The following is a 12,697-nucleotide window of genomic DNA, read 5'->3' as shown; positions in this document are numbered from 1 at the left end:
TATCTTAGGTGCACAAAAATTTTTCATGTGTTTAATACTACACCACTGTGTTCCAGGAACCGTTCTGATGATAACGGAGACACTTTACAGCATATTTCTCCGCGCTATGTCACTTTATAAACTATATTTTCGTCTCATACCATATTCTACAGGCGACATTTGAACCACTGTATCTCCGAAACGGATAAGGATATAAAGAACATTTCCAAGGTCGTTTAAGATCGGAATGTTAGAAATATATCATACAAATTACAGCCATTTTCTGTGTGTAGCCGCCTTGGAATCTGCGTCTCAGTTTAGGTACCCAAAAGCCATGTTTTTGGGTTATCTATCAATAAAGAATAAGGATTTGTGGCCGGCCGGAGTGGCCGAGCGGTTCTAAGCGCTACAGTGTGGAACCGCGCGGTCACTGCGGTCGCTGGTTCGAATCCTGCCTCGGGTATGGAAGTGTGTGATGTCCTTAGGTTAATTAGGTTTAAGTAGTTCTAAGTTCTAGGGGACTGATGACCTGAGAAGTTAAGTCCCATGGTGCTCAGAGCCATTTGAACCATATTTGAAGGATTTGTGCAAACGGGAAATTGCATCAGCAGAGTATTTCCACGCTACTGAGCGTAGCCTTTCTTTGAACGATTCTTAATCTGCCACGACAGCATCGGATGGCCGGTGGAAAAATCCGATAATTAACTTTAGTTTAACTAGATCTGTTACACACTTCCAGATAACTTCACAGGCAGACTCAACTTCATTCCCGACAGACAGAATATTTTTGTTCACTGTAATGATACTCCTACCTCCTCCTGTGGAACCTAATCTTCCTTTTCGATATATATATTCAATGCTTCGCTAAGTATCTCAGAGCCTTCTGCTTAGGTCAGCTCTTGGTTTCGAGAATAATTCGAGAGCGACAGCTTTCCAGTAAATTCAGGAACTTCTTTACAAATACCTCTATAGTTTACTGTCAAAATTTTGACCGTCGAAGTGCCTTCACTTCATACACAGACTGATTTCGCTCTCTGCATAATAAGTGTCGAGCGTCTATCAGAGGATCTCATATTACTGTCCACTCCAAGAAACCCACATATGCACTCCACAAGTACTATGCTACCCAAGTGGTTGCTTCCTTTGTGTAGTGCACCCGTGAGTTATCAAGGAAAGTCCTACAATTCTCCACCGCATAATGCAGGTCCAGAAATCTGCTGCCCCAACACTGTCAATGAATCTAAAGTGTTGGTTAAGACCCTGCACTTGGCCCCAAACCAAGAGACTCTTATTAGTTCTGGGGACTATGCTGCAGACTGTGTGTGTTATCTGCTTGTACCCAGTGCGCGAAGCCAGCAGTCTTCATCACTTCGGCCAGCAGCCTGTACAAACTAAGGATGGCGTCAGATCCCCAGCGGCAGGAGTCACTGGTGTCGGCGTGAAACACAACTCACAGACAACTGATCCCTGCACGCTCAACATCCAGAGGCAGGACTTCTCCCCCAAATCTCGGATGAGGCCCCCAGTAAAACGTATTGAGTGCACATTGGATTTGTATTTCCCCAAGGAGCTCCATAATGCGCCTAATGTTGGAGCTTCCCATAACTAGTAAACCCCTCCCCAGTGAGCCTGCTCGGACGCTGCTGAACAATCGGCTACCTGTCCACTCGCAGATCTAATGGGCCAGGCCAGATGGGCAGCCTCAACATTGAGTCTCCGCCTTGAGCGATGCGGGCGTGTTACTGCCCACCATTTATCCCGGCCTGAAAGAAACGATCAACGACCGTTCCAAACAAACAAAACAGATGACAACTCGCTAGAGACTGCGCAAATCTACATTTTTCAGTTACAAAAACGCGAAATTACACCTCTTAAACACAAAACCAAACAAGGAACGTGACACTTGATCTGCGCACAAACAATGGAAACGCTAGATGTATAAGTTGCTGGTCTTCTAGTCTGTCACAGGTGGCAGCTGGAAAATCAAGAAAAGTCGCGTAAAACAGTGATTTCGATTGGAACTGATAAACTATATTTTGATTGTGTCAAGCTACACAGATTTAGACGATAATAGATAACGAGCAAAACTTATCTCACGCAATTTACCATCACCGAACGCACATCGGTAAGTGAAACAATGTGGCCTATCTAGTTGTTGTTGCTGATGATCTCATGGTCGTGACGGCAGGTATAGATCATTTTGTATATTGGAGAATATAGTGTTACTTATTGTGAGCAGATCCAAAACCATCCTGGTGTTGGAAATGTCGTGTGGCTAGGGCCTCCCATCGGGTAGACCGTTCGCCTGGTGCAGGTATTTTGATTTGACGCCACTTCGGCGACCTGCGCGTCGATGGGGATGAAATGATGATGATCAGGACAACACAACACCCAGTCCCTGAGCGGAGAAAATCTCCGACCCAGCCGGGAATCGAACCCAGCTGGGTCTTGTAGTGCTTAGTCCCACGTGGCACAGAGCATAAATAATATGTCACAGGTATAGCACTGTTGTGGAAATTCAGGACTGCAAATTCATGAGCGAGTAACTCTATTGTTCAAGGCAGTGGAGCTGTGTTGATAGGAAGTAGTTGCGGACGCTTGTGTTCCATGAACTCAGATAAACACCCTTGCAACTCGGCAAAATTTCTCTGACGAATGTACGCCTACCAGATTGGACATCACCAAGCCCCAAAAATGTATTAAGATTTTACTAGGTTTGTTTGCTCCTCATTTGCTGTTTTATAAACTTCACTCAGAGCATACTTTTATTGGAGTAAATTGTCACTGCAGATCACATGTTGGAGCACAGTGTATGAAAAATTGCACTGCAGTTAAGGACAGATATGGTTACCACCGAAGACGCAATACGCAGTGCCTTACGTGGGCCTGTGATGCAACTGAGTCACATACCCCTGTTAGACTTCTACTTCCTGGAACAGGCACTTATTTCATAGTAAGTTGTGGATAGGGTTTGCCAGCTATTTTCTTTCAGTACAAACAGATCTGTTTTGTTTCCGTTAGCACCAAAAGGATAAACAAAGTTAATATTTAAAAAAGAGGGTTTCACATGTCCACCTTGTATAGTGTAACGTTCTTAAACTAGTTATGCCTAAATTTGTCAATACTTTTCTTGAAAAGTTATAGCAGAAATATTAAATTAATAGTGAATGACTATTAACAGTGACAGTGTGTACTGTAATTTTTGTTCTGTTTATAGTGTTAACATATATTAGAAGCTCTGCTGATTACAATGGCACATTAATGTATTCCAATTGAGTCCATATCAATTGTTCCATTAGCAATTTTTGACAAATGAAATAACATATGCACCTAATACCCCGCGGAAGACGTTTTAGGCTGTATGTTACAGTGCTGAACGTGAAGCTATTCTTCCTGCTTCTCAGTTATCAGTTATTTATTCTTCAGTGTGCCATAACTAGTTTCGAAATAAGAAGTCTCATCTCAGATGCTACTCATCCAGTGTTCCAAAACGCAGTAGTTGTGAAAATCTGCCATAATGATCAATTTATAGTGATCGCTTTGTCCTAGAACTATAGCGCATTTTACTAGCTTGTGTTTCCAGCCTTAGCTTTAAATATACACGATTTGCTTTCAAAATTACACACATCATAAAAGTTTCGCATCACCCCAGTTCCCAGATCTACTAAAGATAGACGTTGACTGTGGATACTGTATCACAGACACAGTCCCATTGACTGTTCTGAGATGTCACTAATCCCGCCCAAAGATGTAAACAACCATGCATGAGGAGCGCCTGTTAGATGGTGGGGCGTTCGACAGCCGATCAGTTCCAGCCATTCCACCAGGAAGGAGGAACACGGCTCGTGTTGTCTGTAGTTACACCATGCCTAGACGGTCAATACTGCGGTTCGATCGCGTCCGCACTGTTACTTTGTGCCAGGAAGGGCTCTCAACAGGGGAAGTGTCCAGGCGTCCCGAAGTGAACCAAAGCGACGCCCATGGCGAGGTCCTTCTTTGCAACCACGACACCATGTAGCGTGGTACGGCTGGGCCCAACAACATGCCGAATGGACCGCTTAGGATTGGCATCACGTTCTCTTCACCAATGATTGTCGCATATGCCTTGAACCAGACAATCGCCGAAAACGTGTTTGGAGGCAATCTGGTCAGGCTGTAGTACGCCTTAGACACACTGTCCAGCGAGTGCACCAATGTAGAGGTTCCCTGCTTTTTTAGGCTGGCCTTATGCTGGGACGACGTACGCCGCTGGTGATCATGAAAGGCGCCGTAACGGCTCTACGATACGTGAATGCCATCCTCTGCATCCTGATCCTAGTGCAACAATATCGGCAGCATATTGGCTAGGCATTCGTCTTGATGGACGACAATTCGCGACCCCATCGTACACAACTTGTGAATTACTTCCTTCAGGGTAACAACATCCCTCGACTAGAGTGGCCAGCATGTTCCCCAGACATTAACACTATCGCACATGCCTGGGACAGATTGAAAAGGGGTGTTTATGAACGATGTGACTCACCAACCACTATCAAGGATCTACGCCGAATCGCCATTGAGGAGTGGGACAACCTAGACAAACAGTGCCTTGATGAACTTGTGGATATTATACCACGACGAATACAGACATGCGTCAATGCAAGGCGACGTGATACTAGGTATTAGAGGTACCGGTGTGTACAGCAATCTGGACCACCACCTCTGAAGGTCTCGCTGTTTGGTGGAACAACATAGAAAGTGGGGTTTTCATGAGCAATAAAAAGGGCGGAAATGATGTTTATGTTGATCTCTATACCAATTTTCTGTACAGGTTCGGGAACTCTCGGAACCGATGTGATGCAAAAATTTTTTTTAGATGTGTGTATTTATGATTGTGTGGCTTCCAGACAGGGTTTCTACAATTTGAACGCTTTCACTCAGTAGTGGGCTATGTCATAAATTTTTTGGGCATTGCAGGTAAGGTCAAAGTATTTATTCGCCAGAACTGTGCAATAACAACATCTTGGAGTAGCCTCTTTGCAACCCTGAGGAACAGTACACTGATGTGTCTATATATATACTTTGTAATGGACTTGTGTTCAGTAAGAAGCGTGAGCGGTGTGAATGTGTGCAACTCATAACCAAAATATTCAGAATGCAAACGGTTTTTTTACATACTACACTTATCTGTTCAGGATTTGGCATATACTTTTATAATCTGGTGCAGAAGTCTATAACAGGTTGCTTGTAGACTCCAGACAGGAAACTGGAAGTTCCCACTCAAAGTAGAACAGTACCATAATAACCACCATTGATATGATTTATAGCAATGCTAGAGGAGAAACGCGGCTTTGCCCAATCATTTACTTATAGCTGTGGGTCCAACCCATACCAGGCAGCGTCTGGCCTTGTGCTTACATGGTTCAAATGGCTCTGAGCACTATGGGACTTAACATCTGAGGTCATCAGTCCCCTAGAACTTAGAACTACTTCAACCTAACTAACCTAAGGACATCACACACATCCATGCCTGAGGCAGGATTCGAACCTGCAACCGTAGCGGTCACGCTGTTCCAGACTGTAACGCCTAGAACCACTCGGCCACTCCGGCCGGCCAAAAAATGGTTCAAATGGCTCTGAGCACCATGGGACTTAACTTCTGAGGTCATCAGACCCCCTAGAACTTAGAAATACTTAAACGTAACTAACCTAAGGACAGCACACACATCCATGCCCGAGGCAGGATTCGAACCTGCGACCGTAACGGTCGCGAGGCTCCAGACTGCAGCGCCTAGAACCGCTCGGCCCCCCCAGCCTGATGCAATCTGCTCTGCTGCCATTCGTGAACAGCGTTCCAGAGCATGTTTTCTGACAGAATCACGATAGCCCATATACCGCTGTTGTAACCCAACTTGCTCTAAAAAGTGTCGACATGTTACCTCTCTCTGCTCGATCACCAGATCTGTCTCCATTCGAGAACATATGGGACATCACCAGATCTGTCTCCATTCGAGAACATATGGGACATCATCGGATGACAGCTCTAGCGTCATCCACATATAACATTAACCGTCCCTGTATTGACCAATCAGGTGCAACAGGCATGGAACTCCATCCCACCATCTGACATCCAGCATGCGTACAATACACTGCATACACGTTTGCATGTTTACATTCGGCAGTCTGGCAGTTACAGCAGATCTTAATGTACCAGCATTTCACATTTGAAATGGGTTATCTCGTGATTACATTAACCTGTGATCTTGTAGCGTTAATCGCTTAAATGTTTAACTCTGACAAATGTATTATAGAAATTTCATTGCCCTGCATTAATTATTTTTTGGCGTTGTGATTTTTTCCCTTCAGTGCATGTATGGATTGGGACTCAGCAATACGTGTCGCGTTTAACTCTAATGATCATATGAAATACAGGTACGTTTCAATTTTTGCCAGTATATAGACAGCTGAAAGTGTTCGGTATAAAATTGCACAAACGGTTTGTTTGATGTACCAGACGTTAACAGTATTTCAGAAGTTGTTCCCATAACTGTCAGTGGGAATAGCACTAATCACAATTTGTTGTTAGTACACTTTACAGGAGTAGCCTGCAACGATTGCGTCTGACATTTCTTTTGACAATCTTGAAGGATATCTCTCGTAATGGGACTTACAATGCTTGCGAACGAATGAATGAATGAATGCATACACTATGCGATCAAAAGTATCCGGACACCTAGCTGAAAATGACTTACAAGTTCGTGGCACCCTCCATCGGTAACGCTGTAATTCGATATGGTGTTGGCCCACACTTAGGCTTAATGACAGCTTCCACTCCCGCGGGCATACGTTTAATCAGATGCCGGAAGGTTTCTTGGGGAATAGCAGCCCATTTTTCTCGGAGTGCTGCACTGAGGAGAGGTATCGATGTCGGTCGGTGAGGCCTGGCACAAAGTCGGCGTTCCAAAACATCCCATAGGTTTTCTATAGGATTCAGGTCACGACTCTGTGCCGGCCAGTTCATTACAGGCATGTTATTGTCGTGTAACCACTCCGCCACAGGCCGTGCATTATGAACAGGTGCTCGATCGTGTTCAAAAATGCAATCGCCATCCCCGAATTACTCTTCAACAGTGGGAAGCAAGAAGGCGCTTGAAACATCAGTGTAGGCATGTGCTGTGATAGTACCACACCAAACAACAAGGGGTGCAAGCTCCCTCCGTGAAAAACACTACCACACCATGACACCATCGCCTCCGAATGTTACTGTTGACACTACACACGATGTCAGATGATGTTCACCGGGAACTCGCCATACCCACACCCTACCATCGGATCGCCACATTGTGTACCGTGATTCTTCACTGCACACAACGTGTTTCCACCGTTCAATCGTCCAATGTTTACACTCTTTACAAAAAAATGGTTCAAATGGCTCTGAGCACTATGGGACTTAATATCTGAGGTCATCAGTACCCTATAACGTAGAACTACTTCAACCTAACTAACCTAAGGACATCACACACATCCATACCCGAGGCAGGATTCGAACCTGCGACCGTAGCGGTCGCGCGGTTCCAGACTGAAGCGCCTAGAACCGCTCGGCCACTCCGGCCGGCACACTCTTTACACCAAGCCAGGCGTCGTTCGGCATTTAACGGCATGATGGGTGACTTATGGGCAGCCGCTCGACCATGAAATCCAAGTTTTCTCACCTCCTGCCTAACTGCCATAGTACTTGCAGTGGATCCTGAAGCAATTTGGAATTCCTGTGTGATGTTCTGGATAGATGTCTGCCTACAACACATTACGACCCTCTTCAACTGTCGACGGTCTCTGTCAGTCAACAGACGAGGTCGGCCTGCACGCATTTGTGCTGCACGTGTTCTTTCACGTTTCCACTTCACTATCACATCGGACACAGTGGATCTAGGGATGTTTAGGAATGTGAAAATCTCTCTTACAGACGTATGACAGAAGTGACATCCAATCACCTGACCACGTTCGAAGTCTGTGAGTTCCGTGGAGCGCCCCATTCTGCTCTCTCACAATGTCTAATGACCACTGAGGTCGCTCATATGGAGTACTTGGCAGTAGATGGCAGCACAATACACCTAATATGAAAAGTGCATGTTTCTGGGAGTGTCCGGATACTTTAGATCACATAATGCATCAGTCACAGCTAGTGGCTCTTGAATTTGGCGATATCATTGGGAGACATAAAAATTTTCGATTTCAGGGTGTGGTAGTCCTACCTGCCGGCGCCCGGGCGGCGCACGCATCTTGGAGATGGCCTTTTCCTGCAGCTGCAACAGCTGTGCCTCCTTCGCAGCCACCTTTTCGCGCGCAGCGCTCAGCCGATTCCGCAGGTGCTCCTCCTCCGCGCTGTGGCTCAACTCAGCCTCCAAATGGCGCCGCACCTGTGCCCACAGCACAGTCAGTCTGCAGTCAACACATAAAAATGTCGATGGAATGTGTTCGGGTTTTAAGTCGAGTTGAGCACAATAGCTCCCTAACTGGGGCTGCTTCGAGCAGTGGTATGGGGTGTTCTCGTTTTCCAGGCACCAACCGGGTTGCTTCATCAATGTGCCTGGGCTCTAAGTAACGCTCACCTATGAAACTGTCGTAGGGACCTCTGATTTTTCCCACGTTTCACCAATACCTTCAGATCCTTGAACTTCAAGCACTCTGTCTTGCCTTCTGTATATGTTCACACACCCATGCCCTCATCCTGCATCAGCTGGCAAAGTTCCCACACCTCTTCAAAACACACTTGCGCTGCACTGGTCTGTCTTGTGTCTCATCTCCTAGCACCCCTTAGTATCCCACATCCTTAAGAATTTTGACCTGCTGCTGTGCATCTGCGTCTATGTCTCAGTTCTCTCACCACACACCCCATGTCCTCCCCCATCGTAACTTAAACCGAATCTCCCAACACCTCAGACAATGAAATCATTACTGAGATTTTGGTAACTGCAGTCCTACCCACCTTCTAGCATATGCATCCCATCTCATGACCCTTGCCAATACTTAACTTCTTTCTCAAATCACATATTCTCCAATGCCATCTGTATCAACATAACTCACATAGAGGCCAACAGGCCAAGAGTTCCATCATCCTTACAACATTACCTCATCAAATTGTTACTGCTACCAAGGTGTTACTAACGTATTTCATTTAAATGAAAGAGGACAACACAGCCACTGCTGTCTCCTCCCTCGCCCCCTCCCCCTCCTGCCACACACACACACAAAATAAACCCCTGCTGAGAAATGTAAATAATAAATAACTAAATAAAGAATTGACGTAACAGCTGCACATAAGGCCAGAGCTCAAACAGCTTACAGTGGAGTGCTGGGTCAGTTAGTAACATACTGTGCACTAAATGGAAGCGCCAGAAACTAGACAACTTACCAGCATTTAGTCAAGCTGAGAAAACTTTAGAAATCTATTCTCTGGAGTGATCTTACAATACGACGTCGGATCGTAATACAAATAAATAAGTAAATAGAAAACAAAAATATAAAAAACCCATGCTGAAATGATTACACACTGTAAGGTCTCACTGGTGACAGATGTAATCGCATTAAAGAATGAAGGAGAACTTCTGCTGTCACGACATTCCACTGTGAGACTGTAAGGAGATGGACTGGTTTTACCGGCTTCACTTCTCTCGAGACCACACCTACAACTATCCTGGCACCCTAGGCTGAAACCTTCTGCTGGTTTTGCAGTGGCGTGCGTGTCAGAAGGTAGATGCAACGTGCATACTGCACACAGAGATACAGACAATACTGGCAGTGTGACCATGTGGTACCTGCCTCTAGCGGTCCTCTCGCATGACAGCCTGCATCCTGTATAAGTTGTCAACTAATATTTTCAGTCTTATAGTGACATCACACACTAATATTACATCTCTTTTTATTCTCCATGGGAGCACAGGCGGATGTCATCCTCCATCAGTGTGCTTGCAGGATTATATTTGTTACTACATTTTTCCCGATATGCCCATTATACCCAACATGTAAGGGGAATATACCGGGTGGTTATAATTAAAGTGGAGCTACTCACGGAGGTTCAGTATGCGCTGTAATTATCGTACGGCAGCGAATCTTAGTAGATGCGTTAATGCATTAATGTGGAACCGATTTACACTGGAAAAATTAGTCCCAGGTTTGGCCACCAGGTGCAAATATAGCGCTGTACAGGATATCGACAATGCTTCCGGTGCTTATACTTAACAATCTGTGTAAACGCTGGTTAATAATAAAACCAATATTTTGCCTTTATTACTTATTTACCCTTTTCAGTCCATGATCTGTTCCTAATATATTATGTATGGAAAGATTTTTAGGCGTGTTTCTTGCATTCAAAGCGCCATATTTGCATCTAGTGTCCAAAATTAGAACTAATTTTTTCCCTGCTTAAATTGGTTCTGCACGAGCACATTAGAACATCTACCAAATTCCTCTGCCATACGTTAAGTACAGCCCATACTGGGACTCTGTGAGAAACTGCACTTCAATTATAACCACCAAGTAGCAGTTTATCACATTGTGCCACTCCTGCCTATTTTTGAACGAAACTCCAGACTAACCTTGCCAATATGTTGGACACAGAAGGATTTATAACGCTCATACACTATGTCCCACACTCAGTAATAATGCAGTAGTTTATATCATGTTGTGGTAGGTTACATGGCTTCGTATTCTACCTAGGAGCTCTAGCTCACCGTGACTGACGCCACCTGTGCTCAAACACTAGTTTTGAAAGCAGGTGGTTAGAGATTTGATTCTAATAAGCCCAGAGAGAGAAAGGACGCAGAGGCTCACGCTTTTCTGCAATGCGGCCCACATATTTCCACCTATGCATTGGAACTTGGGGAACTTGTATGCCGTGGCCGGGGTGCCAACAGTGCTTTCCATCAACCAGGTCAGCCGCGTCGGAGACAATTACACCTAAAATACTGCACCTTTCTTGACCACTGCTAGCTCAGTGCTTCTTCGTTTGCGCTGTAGTCTACCCCAACAGGCGCCACGTTGTCGTTCCGTTGCTTAAATGTTTCGGCTTAGTATGACCAGCAGTGGTTGGAGAAAAATGTCCAAATGTGTGTGAAATCTTATGGGACTTAACTGCTAAGGTCATCAGTCCCTAAACTTACACACTACTTAACCTAAATTATCCTACGGACAAACACACACACCCATGCCCCAGGGAGGACTCGAACCTCTGCCGGGACCACACGTACAGTCCATGACTGCAGCGCCTGAGACCGCGCGGCTAATCCCGCGCGGCAGTGGTTGGAGACATGGAGACATTGGTCAGCTCTTTAAGTGCATAGTTTGTAGTGTTGTGCTAATTTTTAGACTCATATAACGCATATTTGGTTAGAAATCTTAAAACATAAAAGTTTTTCTATGACATCATAAATTGCATGATACGGAGAATGGAAGTGCTTGCGACACGTAAACGTAAGTAAAAACGAATATAGGCGCGAAAACATCGCGACAAACTAAATTACATTCTAGAAGATAGGTTAGCTCCCAGCAAAAAACTTTCTCATCAACATCGTTTGGTTGCAGATGACAAGCTACCTGTAGTAATTAACACACAAGTGATCCAGAAAATTCATGCACACCAAATGTTAAGGTATTTACAAAAAGAAACGATCTATTGTTTGAACTAAAGATGCACATAATTTTATAATCATTACAGAATAAATAAAAACGAAAACCCACTGATGATGGCAAAGTGGTGTCGAAACATGTTTGAATACTGAGAAAAAACGGTGTTTTGCGTAACTGGCGGACCTCACATCCAACAACAATAAATTTACCTTTTTGTCATTACTTCTAACAACGCACTCATTTTAACACGTAAATATGACATCACTCACAGGTGATGTAGGTGGACGACTTACGAGAGTTTATCTGCCGTAGTGCGGTATTTCTTATAAACACAGTATCTTTGGTTAGAAATCGGTAATAGAATTTCCTACGACGTCATTAATTTTCCGATTATTTCATGACATAATTATTTCTACCAACAGGAGAACGTGGTCAGATTTTAACACATACACAATGCACTATGACGTCACATGTAGACACTGGTAATGAAAGAATGACTTAGCAATGATAAAGAACGCAGATATTTTTGGACACGTACTGCATTGTGATTGGCTGAGAATATCATGACGTCGCCATGATGCTATGTGACACGACATTACCTAGCGTGATGTCGATGTGACAGCGAAAGTTCTGGGACAAAACTCACTGAATTGGATAAAATGCTTCAAATTGTGGAAAAAAACTCAACACTGTAAAAATATGGAATAAAACGTAAATTTTGGAAAACAGGGAACACTACGAAAAATGAGAGTACACATGCCACATTGTAATTGGAAGAGAGCATCGTGACGTCGACGTGATGTGACGCGATGCGACATGACATGATGTGATGCAACGTTAATCTGAAATGCTATCAACACCACTAGGACGAAACTCAAGTGATTGGAAAATTGTGAAAAATATGGAAAAATACATAAAATTGTAAAATATGTGGAAGAATACATAAAATTGTGAAAAATTTGGAAAAATGAGAGTATTTACACATGTGCCTCGGTGTGATGAATTGTAAAATATGTGGAAGAATACATAAAATTGTGAAAAATTTGGAAAAATGAGAGTATTTACACATGTGCCTCGGTGTGATGTCTGATGTTGTCTCGAATGACGACAAATG

The 12,697-nt window shown here is 44.2% G+C and overlaps 1 protein-coding gene across 1 annotated transcript in view; it reads right to left on the bottom strand.

The window, feature by feature from the left end:
• The window catches only part of LOC126419631 (coiled-coil domain-containing protein 96-like), a 198,968-nt gene that overhangs the window by 56,352 nt on the left and 129,919 nt on the right, over positions 1-12,697 (bottom strand). Inside the window, exon 7 of the mRNA XM_050086820.1 lies at positions 8,211-8,375. Coding sequence (XP_049942777.1) covers positions 8,211-8,375 — 165 coding nt within the window. The remainder of the gene's footprint in view (positions 1-8,210; positions 8,376-12,697) is intronic.

The sequence above is a fragment of the Schistocerca serialis genome, chromosome 9, assembly GCF_023864345.2.
Source record: "Schistocerca serialis cubense isolate TAMUIC-IGC-003099 chromosome 9, iqSchSeri2.2, whole genome shotgun sequence".
Lineage (NCBI taxonomy): Eukaryota > Metazoa > Arthropoda > Insecta > Orthoptera > Acrididae > Schistocerca > Schistocerca serialis.
This window is presented reverse-complemented; position numbering and strand designations above follow the sequence as displayed.